This window comes from the organism of the source record quoted next, unplaced genomic scaffold (genome assembly GCF_019419815.1).
Source record: "Pyrus x bretschneideri cultivar Hongxiangsu unplaced genomic scaffold, Pyrus_bretschneideri_v1 Contig48, whole genome shotgun sequence".
In the NCBI taxonomy this organism is placed as follows: domain Eukaryota; kingdom Viridiplantae; phylum Streptophyta; class Magnoliopsida; order Rosales; family Rosaceae; genus Pyrus; species Pyrus x bretschneideri.
The window spans coordinates 739,983-752,358 of record NW_025999785.1 but is presented as its reverse complement, the minus strand read 5'-3'; the positions used below and the strand labels follow the sequence as shown (position 1 = coordinate 752,358).

The 12,376-nt window shown below is 37.3% G+C and overlaps 2 protein-coding genes across 2 annotated transcripts; one reads left to right on the top strand and one right to left on the bottom strand.

The window, feature by feature from the left end:
- Window positions 1–5,939: 5,939 nt before the first annotated feature.
- LOC103968115 lies at window positions 5,940–8,712 on the top strand. Its single transcript, XM_009381453.3, has 9 exons — window positions 5,940–6,272; window positions 6,411–6,470; window positions 6,588–6,635; window positions 6,935–7,067; window positions 7,149–7,225; window positions 7,860–7,955; window positions 8,044–8,114; window positions 8,224–8,314; window positions 8,414–8,712. The coding sequence occupies exons 1-9, from the start codon at window positions 6,027–6,029 to the stop codon at window positions 8,525–8,527; spliced, it is 936 nt and encodes a 311-aa protein (XP_009379728.2). The 5' UTR covers window positions 5,940–6,026; the 3' UTR covers window positions 8,528–8,712.
- Window positions 8,713–9,640: 928 nt separating this feature from the next.
- Window positions 9,641–10,615, bottom strand: LOC125469987. The gene has a single exon (XM_048568299.1). It carries the CDS (start codon window positions 10,613–10,615, stop codon window positions 9,641–9,643), a length of 975 nt encoding a protein of 324 aa, XP_048424256.1.
- Between the last annotated feature and the right edge of the window lie 1,761 nt (window positions 10,616–12,376).

Here is a 12,376-nt window from a genome sequence, read left to right as displayed (position 1 = left end):
CTAATTCACCATTACTCAAGCTATGGAGTTTGGATGTAAATTACTTGCAAGTTTCCTTGGAAGACTTTGACCATTCAATGACAATGATGATTGATAGGTGCATTTAGACCAAACGACATAGAGAAATAAACCGATTTGCTTCCAAAATTAGTGAGACAGATAAACCGAGAACAACACTGTCAAGTTAACTAGACTCATACTAATCAGTTGTGTCCTGCATATTTGTAAAAGGGTGGTGATGTCCACACATTCTTTTTTACCTTCCACATACTTCTGTTATTTTTGTTTCTTGATCTTCTTTAATTCATTTGATCCAACGACTGAAAATTGAGAGAGATGTTTGGATAACACCACCCTTTGTAAAAGTAGCATGAAAATTAGTATTGTAAGTGCTTTTCAATAAGGTTTTAGTAACTAGTAGTTAGTAAATAATCACTTGTATCATGTTTTTGGTTAGAATGATTATTAGAACATGAGAATCCAACCCAAAATTAACAAATCCAACCCAACCCCCTTTCCCCTAACTCACGTGTGGCGTCACACATGAACAACACATATCGGGGAATGTGGGAAGGCATGTGGCTAACACATAAATAGCTCGTTTACCATAATACAATGTAAGAATTCAACTCAAAACCAATTTCGGAACAATGGAGACCACAATCATTTGAATTAATTGTAATGAAACCATGGTTGTTTCAATTTCATAGGGAGAGACGTCTAATTGTCCTGGGATTTTGACAGGTCAATCCAGAAACTGCACCACCTTTTCTTCCAAGTCCAAATGGGAGATTTCACCAATTAATCGTACTATATGGTGTTCGAATGAAATTACTTACAAGTTTCCTTGGAAGACTTGACAATTGACGATGACAATGAATACGGATAGGCGCATTTAGACCAAACGACTATAATGAATGGTAACAACCTTCTCATTTGATTGTTCTCGGATCTCCTTTTCATTTTTTAATGTTGCCGAATGATCCGAATTGTATATTTTCTACATCACCCTTTATGGATCAACCATGTAAAAGATGCATTTAGACCAAACGACTATAATGAATGGTAACAACCTTCTCATTTGATTGTTCTCGGATCTCCTTTTCATTTTTTAATGTTGCCGAATGATCCGAATTGTATATTTTCTACGTCACCCTTTATGGATCAACTATGTAAAGGATCAACCAAATTCAAAATCATTTAGTAATTTAACCATTATTCAATGACAATGATAAACTATGTAAAAGATCAACTATGTATACTTGCAAGTTTCCTTGGAAGACTTCGACCATTCAATGACGATGATGATTGATAGGTGCATTTTAAGACCAAACGACATAGAGAAACAAATCTAGTGCATGCAGGAAGGCTAGTATATATAATATGCACTAATTCACCATTAATCAATCTACGGAGTTTGGATGTAAATTACTAGCAAGTTTCCTTGGAAGACTTTGACCATTCAATGATATTGATGATTGATAGGTGCATTTAGACCAAACGACATGGAGAAACAAATCCAGTGCATGCATGAAGGCTAGTATATATATTACGCACTAATTCACCATTACTCAAGCTATGGAGTTTGGATGTAAATTACTTGCAAGTTTCCTTGGAAGACTTTGACCATTCAATGACAATGATGATTGATAGGTGCATTTAGACCAAACGACATATAGAAATAAACCGATTTGCTTCCAAAATTAGTGAGACAGATAAACCGAGAACAACACTGTCAAGTTTACTAGACTCATACTAATCAGTTGTCCTGCATATTTGTAAAAGGGTGGTGCTGTCCACACATTCTTTTATACCTTCCACATACTTCTGTTAATTTTTGTTTCTTGATCTTGACACACCCCGATCCCAATATTCCCTGAATACCAGGATAGACACATGCTGGCCGACACTCGAGGGTGACGAAAGCCATTTATTGAGTGCAAATGCTGAAAACGAGGGATAGATATGGCTTATAAATATAAAAGAATAATGATTATGCATTTAAGGAACGTGTTCAGAGCATACAACTAACTAGAACACTAAAGGAAATAATATAAAATTGAATGAATAAAAGAATGGATCCTACACCGAGAGGACTCAAAGATACCGATGTGGAAGTGCCTGGACGTTGGGATTGTATGTCTCAATTCTAAGTCCTGAAGGAGGCGCAAAACAAACATAAGTGGACCAAGTTGATATATATATATATATATATATATATATATATAAATATAATAAAACAGTTATCAACGTAATAACCCCCAGGTTTTATGAAAACACATATATATCATGAGAAACATAGGTTTTCCGAAACCTAGCATGTCGTGCAATGTCTCAAGTCATAACTGTATATATAATAATCACTAGTGAATGTCCGATAACCCCCAAGCCCCATGTCGGCTCCCCGTCTCTGAGCAGATAGTCAGAGGAAAAGACACTCCAGGCCCCATGCCAGCTCCCCTTCCCTATGCTAAATAGCCAGATAAAACACACTTAAGACCCTATGCCAACACCAAACCGCCGCTCGGGACGGACCGGATCTATCCCTACGTCCCGTAGCGAAAAGGACCAGTAGGTAAGTACAAAACCAATGAACATACATATATTGAAAAGCAACTTCATTGTATAAAGTCATCCATTATCTATACTATAAAGAGGTGTTCTAAACATGTTTTAAATATCATATCGTCATCCATCGGATATTCTATAAGAACACGAGTTGTAGGAAAAATAGTAATAATTTAAACTAGCCTCAGTAAGCATGTTATCTCATAAAACGTTTCATAAAACATCAAATCATGCTTTTCATGTATGCATTTCTACTATCAAAACATACATTTTTAGAAGGGGTCCACTCACAATACTTAGCTGCTGAAGAGCCACACAACTAGCGAAGACGGAAACGCCACAATTAATTACCCCTAAGTACAAAAAGGGTACAATTAGTCAAACCCTACTCAAACAACTTATTTTTGGAAAACGGACATCGGAAACGGGTTCAGGACGTCGAAATTAGCCTAGGAAGGGTCTCGAACGAAAACCCAAAAAGTCAACGTTGATCGTTGACGGTCAAAGTCAAAGTCAACGATGACCGTTGACCGAGTCAATGGTTAGACCGGGTCGGTCAACGGGTTAAATAGTCAAAACAAGTCAAAAGGTCTTGGGCTTAGGGTTGGATCCATGTTAGGCCTAAAGGGTTTGGGTCTAATGGATTTTAGGGTTTAAATAAATGGGTTTAGGGTTAACGGGTCGAAGGCCCTAAAGGAAACGGCCCAAAGGCCTTTAAATTAACCAAACAAAAAAATAATAGGGCTGGGTTGGGCTGCCCAAGGTTTTGGGCTTGGTAGGAATGGCCCGAAGGCCTGGGAGGTTTCTTAGGCTAGGTTTCATGCCGGAAAAGAAGGCCAGAATTCGGCCGGAATTTAGACAAACTTTGAACATCCATAACTTTGTCAATAATCAACGAAATTCAGTGATTCAAAAATGGAAATCGTTCTCGAAGAGACGAAGAGAATGGTACCTCGCACGACATCTAACTCGTCGTGGTTTGGCTGAAAAACACCTCAAAAGTCACTGAGGTCGTCGTAAACTGGGTAAGATTCAAATGGATATAACTTCTTCAATATTCCATGAAATTGGGTGAAACAAAAAGGAAAGTTGTAGTACTCGGCGAGACGAAGAGATTGATACCTTGCACGCTGGCCAACTCTCCTTGGTTTGGCCGAAAATTGCCTTGAAAGCCGTCGGTTTCTCGAGGGAAATCTGGGGAAGTTTCCCTGACGCGTTTCTTCGTGGTTTGACGTCCAAAACACAACCACGGGGTCAGAACAGAACTATAGGGATGAAAAAAGAAGCATTTGGAGTGTTTTGAGGCTTACCGAAAACAGAAGGACGAGGAACTCGTCGGAGTTTCTCTGTGCTCCACAGAGACGAAGAGGGAGAAAGAGCTAACGTGGTGATGATGCTGATGCTATCGTCGTTGATGGGGTGTGGGCACGGGTGTGTGTGGGTTGGTCCTCTAGGACAAAAGAGAGTTGCAAAGAGAGCCGAGAAAAAGATGAGGGAGAGAGAAAAGAGGTTGACTCGGGGGAAAACAGAGAGGAGAGAGACCAGGGACACAAAACAGAGGTGGGCCCCTTGGGCACACCATTTAAGACCCAAAAACAATTTTAAAAAAGAAAGTATCCCCCAAACTTAGTGAAAATACAAAAATACCCTTTTTCTTCCGTAAATCCCGAGACGGGTTGTTATAGATCTTCTTTAATTCATTTGATCCAACGACTGAAAATTGAGAGATATGTTTGGATAACACCACCCCTTGTAAAAGTAGCGTGAAAATTAGTATTGTAAGTGCTTTTCAATAAGGTTTTAGTAACCAGTAGTTAGTAAATAATCACTCGTATCTTGTTTTTGGTTAGAATGATTATTAGAACATGAGAATCCAACCCAAAATTAATTAACAATGGATAGAAGACCGAATCCAACCCAACTCCCTTTCCCCTAACTCACATGTGGCATCACACATGAACAACACATATCGGAGAATGTGGGAAGGCATGTGGCCAACGCATAAATAGCTCGTTTACCATAATAAAATGTAAGAATTCAACTCAAAACCAATTTCGGAACAATGGAGGGGCCACAATCATTTGAATTAATTGTGCTGAACCATGGTTGTTTCAATTTCATAGGGAGAGACGTCTAATTGTCCTGGGATTTTGACAGGTCAATCCAGAAACTGCACCACATTTTCTTCCAAGTCCAAATGGGAGATTTCACCAATTAATCGCACTATATGGTGTTCGAATGAAATTACTTACAAGTTTCCTTGGAAGACTTGACAATTGACAATGACAATGAATACGGATCGGCGCATTTAGACCAAACGACTATAATGAATGGTAACAACCTTGTATATTTTCTAGGTCGCCCTTTACGGATCAACTATGTAAAAAATCAACCAAATTCGAAATCATTTAGTAATTTAACCATTATTCAATAAATAAACAAACTATGTTATTCAACTGAAACTGAAATTTTGACAAGTTAATTGAATGGTTAAACAATTTCTTATTTGATTGATTTTTTTGCAAATTTAATGTTTATAAAGTGAATTAGAAAAGGAAACGATTTCGATCATCATATAACATTATAAGAAGAAAATAAGAGCCGAGAATGTCGGATTGAGAAAGTCAAGGTATCTATAACAAACTAACCACATAAAAATAAAAACAGAAATTCATCAAATAAAGGATTGAAAGTTGAAAAGTATTTTAGAAGCTCTTCTTACCAAACAACTTTCAGATCTTCTCACTCTCTCCAGCAGCTCGCTCTTTCAACCAGGCTATCAGCCCCTCATTACGCGTTTGTTTCACAGCAGCTCTTGGGCCCGGGCTTAAGTTTTTTTCGGGGAGACATAGGCCATTTATGTATGGGCCTTGGGTTGAGTTTTCTAGAGCCCAACTCTAGTTTGGGCTAAGGTCGTTATTTGAATAAAATAACCAGTTTGGTTCACTCGTTTCGATCGATTATTCAATATATCAGTTGATACTACACAACTCGATCTGGTTCAATTTATCAATTCAAATGCTTAACCTTATTGTGGTATTTTAGTCCAATTGCACATTACGATGTGTTTTAACGTACTAGTTTATGTGTGATTGAGTTAAGATATTATAGCACCAAAAAAAAAATATATATATATATATTGGCCATAAATTATGTTCATCATAACACTCGAACTTAGTGATATTTTTTTAGCAAGTAATACTAAAAAGACCAAATTTCTAGATCTTTCTTTAATAAATTACATAATGTGACGATTAATGGTTAGATAATTTTTTTAATCATTAAAATATAAATCATCAACTGTCACGTTAGTGGTCTAAAATAAACGATGGAAATCATCATCAGGCCATGTCCCCGCCAAAAGAGGGGGAAAAGCAGAAAAACCCAACTTCCAAATAACTGCCAAATTTTCAGTGGCTAAAACTGAGCAGCTTACATGATACACCTCTTCCTCTAAAATGGCTTCTTCTCTTGCCTTCCTTCAACCTCTCTCCAATGTCTCTTCCTCTTCAACCCTCCTCTTTCTCCGTAATCCCCACCATATCCCTTCTTATTCTTCTTCTTCCTCCTTAAAACCCTCCAATTTCCTCAAAACCCTCCCAGTCAAATCCCTCACCGCCTCATTCTCCCTCGCAGAATCAGACTCCCCCAAATCTTTCCAAACCAACGGTCCAAATTTTCAATCTTTCCTCCAAGAATTAGCCGTAAGCATCCATTTCCCATTTCGAATTTGATCCTTTACGTCAAATTTTGAACCTTTAATTATTGGCGTTGCTTAATTTATATGTAATTTATTAAAGTGTGATTTTTTTTTTTTTCAATTTTTTTTTTTTACTGTGCAGGACAGCTTTGACCTTCCACCGGACTACTTTGCGCAGCTTCCTAACGATCTCCGGCTCGATGTAAGTGGGCTTTTTTTTCAATCTGTGTGAATTACCCAGTTGTTGAATTCGATATAGAACGTGGCTTTAGAATTTGAGCTGACAATTTTTGAAATTTTGTTTTTGGTATGTGTGAAGTTGAATGATGCAGCATTTGATCTTTCAAATGGAAGGGTTATCGACGAGGTTAGTTATTTTTAAGCCTCTGCTTCGGCATTCTGATTTGAAATTTGATTACATTCTTAGTATGAACATCCCTAGTGTTCCGTTTCCAAAATTTCACCCAAGTTTCAACTCTTTTTGGTAAGAATGGTGTATGCATCAATGACTCAAATGTTTATTATAACGAAACGGGATGTGAAAGAATCACACATTATCCATGTCATGCCTCTCATGTATTCCACCAAACGATTCAAATTTTATAGGTAAGCTATCAAAATTACTGGCTAATTAAGTTACGGTCTTTGAATTTACTCTTTTTGCAGTGTGGTCAAGAGTTAGGAGAGACATTGTTAAATCTCTCTCGTGCATGGGAACAGGCCGATACATCAACTTCCCATGCTTTAGCTAGCAAGCTCCCTGGGTTGGAGGAGTCTATGACAGGCAATGCCAAATCAGGCAAGAACAGAGTTATATGAAATTGATGCTTAAAATATCTTCTCAGGAGTTTGATTCAAGAGCTTATATCTGTTATTATAGCATTTGGAAAGCGTTTGGTTTCTGCCGGAAGAAGATTTCAGTCCATGGGACAGTATGGCCAAGGTGAACTGCAAAAGGTATGTTTTATTACTTGGACAAGAGATAGATATTGTGGCGGACTAAATAATCTTTCAAAAGAACAAAGATGGATAGACAGATAGAAAGATAGATCTAGTAGTTTGTGTTTATTTGTTTGCTTAGACTGGTTTTATTGAGTTTTCGTTACTATTGTTCTCATGCTTCTTTACTCCAAATGTCAAAATTGTTTCATAAAGTTTGTTAATAGCATTTGGAACTATTTGCTTCAAATCAAACTCATGAGCATTACTGTGTTGGACGAGATATGTCAACATTCAACATATGACACTTAGCATTTAACCCCATTGCCAACATACGACTGTTTAGTTATAGCAGGCATTAGTACTAGAAGATAACTTATCTGACTTAGGGTACTTTTTATGGAAAGAGCTACAGGCTAAGAGTTACAACATGCCACTTTCCTTGCCAGCTTTTAGACGATATTTATAGGATGTTCAAATAGTATATTTAGCTGTGCCAGAAAAGATTAGTTTCACTTTTCTTCTTTGTGGAAATCCAAGTACTTAAGATTTTGATGGAGCAATTGTCTAGCGTATTATCTTCAGAATTCATAACTAGGTTTCATTCGTCTCTAAGCTCGCTGTATTTTTGGATTCTATTCAACCCTTATAGATTGCAAAAGTAATGATTACAACCGGAAAGCTTCTGTCTGAAAGTTCAACATCGACAGTCACTGATGAACCAAAGACGGAAAGCAGGATGCTGAAGGTAGACAATGACACTGCACTTGTTGCAAGTAACAGGGAAGACATTCATTCTATAGCCAATGGTGTATTAATGTCGTTGCCAACTGCAGTTTGGAGAACTTCAGCTCGAGCTAACATCAGATAAAGCCACCATAGGGGCCGTAATCAGCTTTGCTTTTGGGTAAATATACTTGCCTATTTCAAATTTTAACTTCTCCTTCCTACTTTGTGTTGTAACTATGATGTATAATCGAGATTTCCTATACTTTCCGTTGAAATTTCAAATGCAGGATTCTTTCATGGGAGCTAGCACAGGGTATCCAAAACATCCCGGAGAGTTCATTGCAGTACGCAAATGACAATGCTTTGATGCTGGCTAAGGTGCTCAAAAATAATCCGGCCCATACTTGTAGCCGTTGTTTTTTGTTATAACTTATAACATAGTGCTGCATACTAACATATGAAAATCTTTGAATGCAGTCTTTGAGGGGCGCTCTGCTTACTATCTGCTATTCCTCAGCGATATTGTCTGCTTTTACTACCATCGGACTTCTCTTACTCGGAAGACAACTAAAGTCACCAAACGAGAAGTGAGCTTCCTCGTGTTCTGTCCCTCTGTTCTGCCTTTACCTCTCTCAGGATATGCAAAAGTTGATCGATCTGCAATCTCAAGAAGGGCATAAGAAGATTTTTGTTAACAAAACAACTGTATCATGTAATTAACTCAAGAGTATTGAGATCTCTTCTTTTGTGTTAATGCTGATTGTTGTTTACTTTTACATCGTTTTGGGGATCATGTACCGGTTTGTCCAAGATATCGCCCGAATTAAGTTATTGTTCTTAGATTGCAACAATTAGCAAACTACAAGGCGACGATAGAAGCTAGAAGGACAAAAGTTGAACTTGGGCCAAACTATAGGGACCAAGGTCATGATCGTTTGGCCTTTACTAATTTCCGACTACTATGCAATACCATAAGTTGATGAATGTTCGTGATTAGAGCAAGTTTTCGATACAAATTCCACCCAACCCAAAAGAATACCCAAAATCAAGACGATACTGAATGTTGTTGCATAGTAAAAGAAGGCATTTTGAACCCTTCAGACATATTTCACACGGTGCATCATTCAGTGTGGCTGATTCTGAAGGCTCAACGTCAATGTTAACCTCGTTCACCATACCTTCACGGTTTTGAGCATTGCAAAAGATTGTTATTCATCAATTCAATTTTCTTAACTTAAGCATGGAGATTAAGCCAATGTTACCCTATATATACTGTTGCTAACTAATTAATTGCTAAAAAAAGAGAATTAATCACACGTTGAGGAGAAACAACAACAAACAAGTAATCTATCCATCCGCCAGCCATGAATAACGACGTTGCTTATTCAAAGATAGACTCACATGACATATGAACAGACAAGTACTAGCTAGTGCTGAAGCTGAAGCTGCTCAGATCAAGAAAACACAGGGAAAGTAAGGAACCACTGTGGATGACTTGACGACGCCGACGTCCTAGGCAAAGATGCACTTCTCCGGGCAGTCACGAGTCAGGTGGAGACCTCTCACTCCACAACTATAACATTCAGGTGGAATAGCAGGGCTTTCTTGACGCCTGCAGCGTTTCCCGGTCGAAGGACAATACAAACACATTAGTATATAGCCCTAATAGTTTTTCAATCTATACATACAGAAACAGTACTCTCGTTAATCTTTGCGGGTGATGCCAACTGTGATCCTAAATTTGAGATTCCCGACATCTTCCATGACTCCAAACTCTGACTCAATAGCTTCCTGCCTCTTCCTGGTCGTCGACGGTTCAGTAAATTCCTGGCCATCAGCACTACCATCATCCTCTTCTTTCCCCTCTCCTTTAAGCTTAACAATTGCGAAGCAGAGACGTTCACGATAGATAGGATTCTCCTTGTCGATATTAACTCGAAAAGACCACACCTGAATTGTATCCTTTACAAAAAGCTTATTCTTCTGGCTCTCTATAATCTTCTTCCAACCACTGTTTAACACATACGAAAAGCTACTTGTGGACTTCCACTTGGTGAACCCTAATTTATCATGCACCTTCAAATTATGATCAATTACTTTCACCACCAGTAATCCATGAAGCTTCAATTCTTGGTCATGTTGTTTACTAAGAAATCTCTTATCAACCACTTGATTCTCTGGGATTGAGAGACGGTCGTGATGAGTGTTCAAATCAGTAGCGAAAATTTTCTTCTGTATTACCAATTTCACGTGAGAACCACACAAAGAGTGAATCATGTTCTTGAATTCTATAGGCAGGTCAAGCGACGAAGAAGGAATCGATAAAGATGATCTCATGCACACTCTTTCAGTCGTTTCTCTCTGCCTCTTCTTCATTAACTCTTTTACATATCCAGCTTGATCTTTGTTGCTTCCGAAACCATGATTTTTGCTTTTTTGAATATCATGAACCTCAGCAGAAGTAGAAGTAGAAGCAACTTTTTCTTCATCATGATTCGTCAATTTTCCTTTCTTTGATTTGCTTTCAAACTGAATAATATCCAACAAAACTCTCTTTGTCAGCAAATCAATTTCTTCATTCCGGTCTTTTGCCACTTGTTTAATCTCTTCCAAAATTCTGTTAAATGACTCAAAACTACCCTGGTGAATCTTTTCCCGATCTTCACGACTCATAGCCATCTTCGTCTCGTTCTTCAGTTCCTTGGAACTCAAGAAAACACGAGTTCTTAATTAAGTAGTTTCTGAAACAAAGAACTCAAGGGAGGAGTACTGAATAATGTTACTTGGATTTTAAAAAAAAATTGAGAGGCATTCTTGGATATATAGGCAAAACCCTTTCGTTAGAGAACTACCGAAAGGATCAGGTATTCCTAAACCTACAAGAATTATGAGATATACTAAACCAGAGTTTTTCTATTCTTATTTCACCTTGATTCAAATTAAAACAGCTTAAGTACGAGTTCATAGGAATTTTAGATCCAAACGAAGTCTAAACACAAATGTACGAATCTAATTTTTCAAAGGAAATCACCAGCAAATCATGGATGCAATTGAATTCCGATATGATATTTGGGAAGAACAATGCTGCCAAACATTACGACCATGGTCCACCGTCCGAGGGGTCCTAAAACTTTTGTATTTATCTCTCTGTGGAGTTAACTAATTAGGGAATTAATTTCATAGACATATATATATATATATATATATTGTCTTTTCGGCGTAGAATCACAATTTGAATTGAGTGCACCCTTATTGATATTTATCATTAGATTAGTTTAAATTTCAAGATTTATGTCTTAAACCAATTAAACCAAATGGCTAGGAAGTGACATAAACTAACTGTTGCAGAAAAACATTCGTCAATGATCACAGAAGAAAAAATACATAAGAATAATTATAGGGATATTTTATCAACACCCCACTTAAAAATGTAATACTAAACAACTTGCAACTCTAATATGAAATGACTATTCGAGCCCTCATAGCTGCTCTTACTCTCCATTGTACAACAAAACCCTAAAAACACAAACAAGTTGATGAAAACATATTTTTTGATGAACGAAACAAAAAATCGTGTTTTGCTCATCGTTCATTTGTTGGTTTTCACATTCAAGAAATTATTTAAATAATGGAATAAAAATTTGACTTTTTGCAAAGCCCTGCTCTAATTGGAATCCAAGAAATAGGAAGAAAACTGGAGAATGTTGAAAATTTTAAGATGTAATTAAATGTAATATTCTTGTAGCTGTTTGATGATGAAGAAATTCAATGTTTTTTGGCTGACTGGAACTGATATGACCTTATAAGAACAGTTCCTACCATTTGTCCATTAGGCTTCTTAGAATCCAACGTGATTGTTCAAGAAAATTTGACGGATGTTTATAAATCAAACGGCAAGATGGAGATTTTGGAATCAATTTAATTTTGTCTGACAATGCAATATTAATTAGTCACTAAAGCAAAGAGAGAAGGCCAAAAAAGGAAGTAACTAACTTGAACACAGATATGAGAAACAACTGGAAGAACCCAGAAGAATACTTACTAATTGATCTACGCAATATTGAAAGAATCATACAAAGTGACAATCCCGATTATGCGCAAAATTTTGAGCCGACCTTACACACTGTAGGAAGAGAAAGGCATGATGTAGGAGGAAAGTTTTCATTGAATAGATTATTGAATTTACATTGAGCATAGTTAAGGAAACTCGACTAAAATTCTTACCACTGGTCCTTTTATTTCACACATACTACATTTAAATACAACTGTCACTTTGTACGAGAGTAATAGACTAACAATACTACTGATGATGATGATGATGATGATGATGATGTGATCATGGGCATCCTGCATTTCTCCCAGGGCCACCAGAGTAGAAGTGAGCGCCCCATTCATTGTTGTAGGAGCTCTTGATGTCGTAACACTTGGTGTATTCAGCCG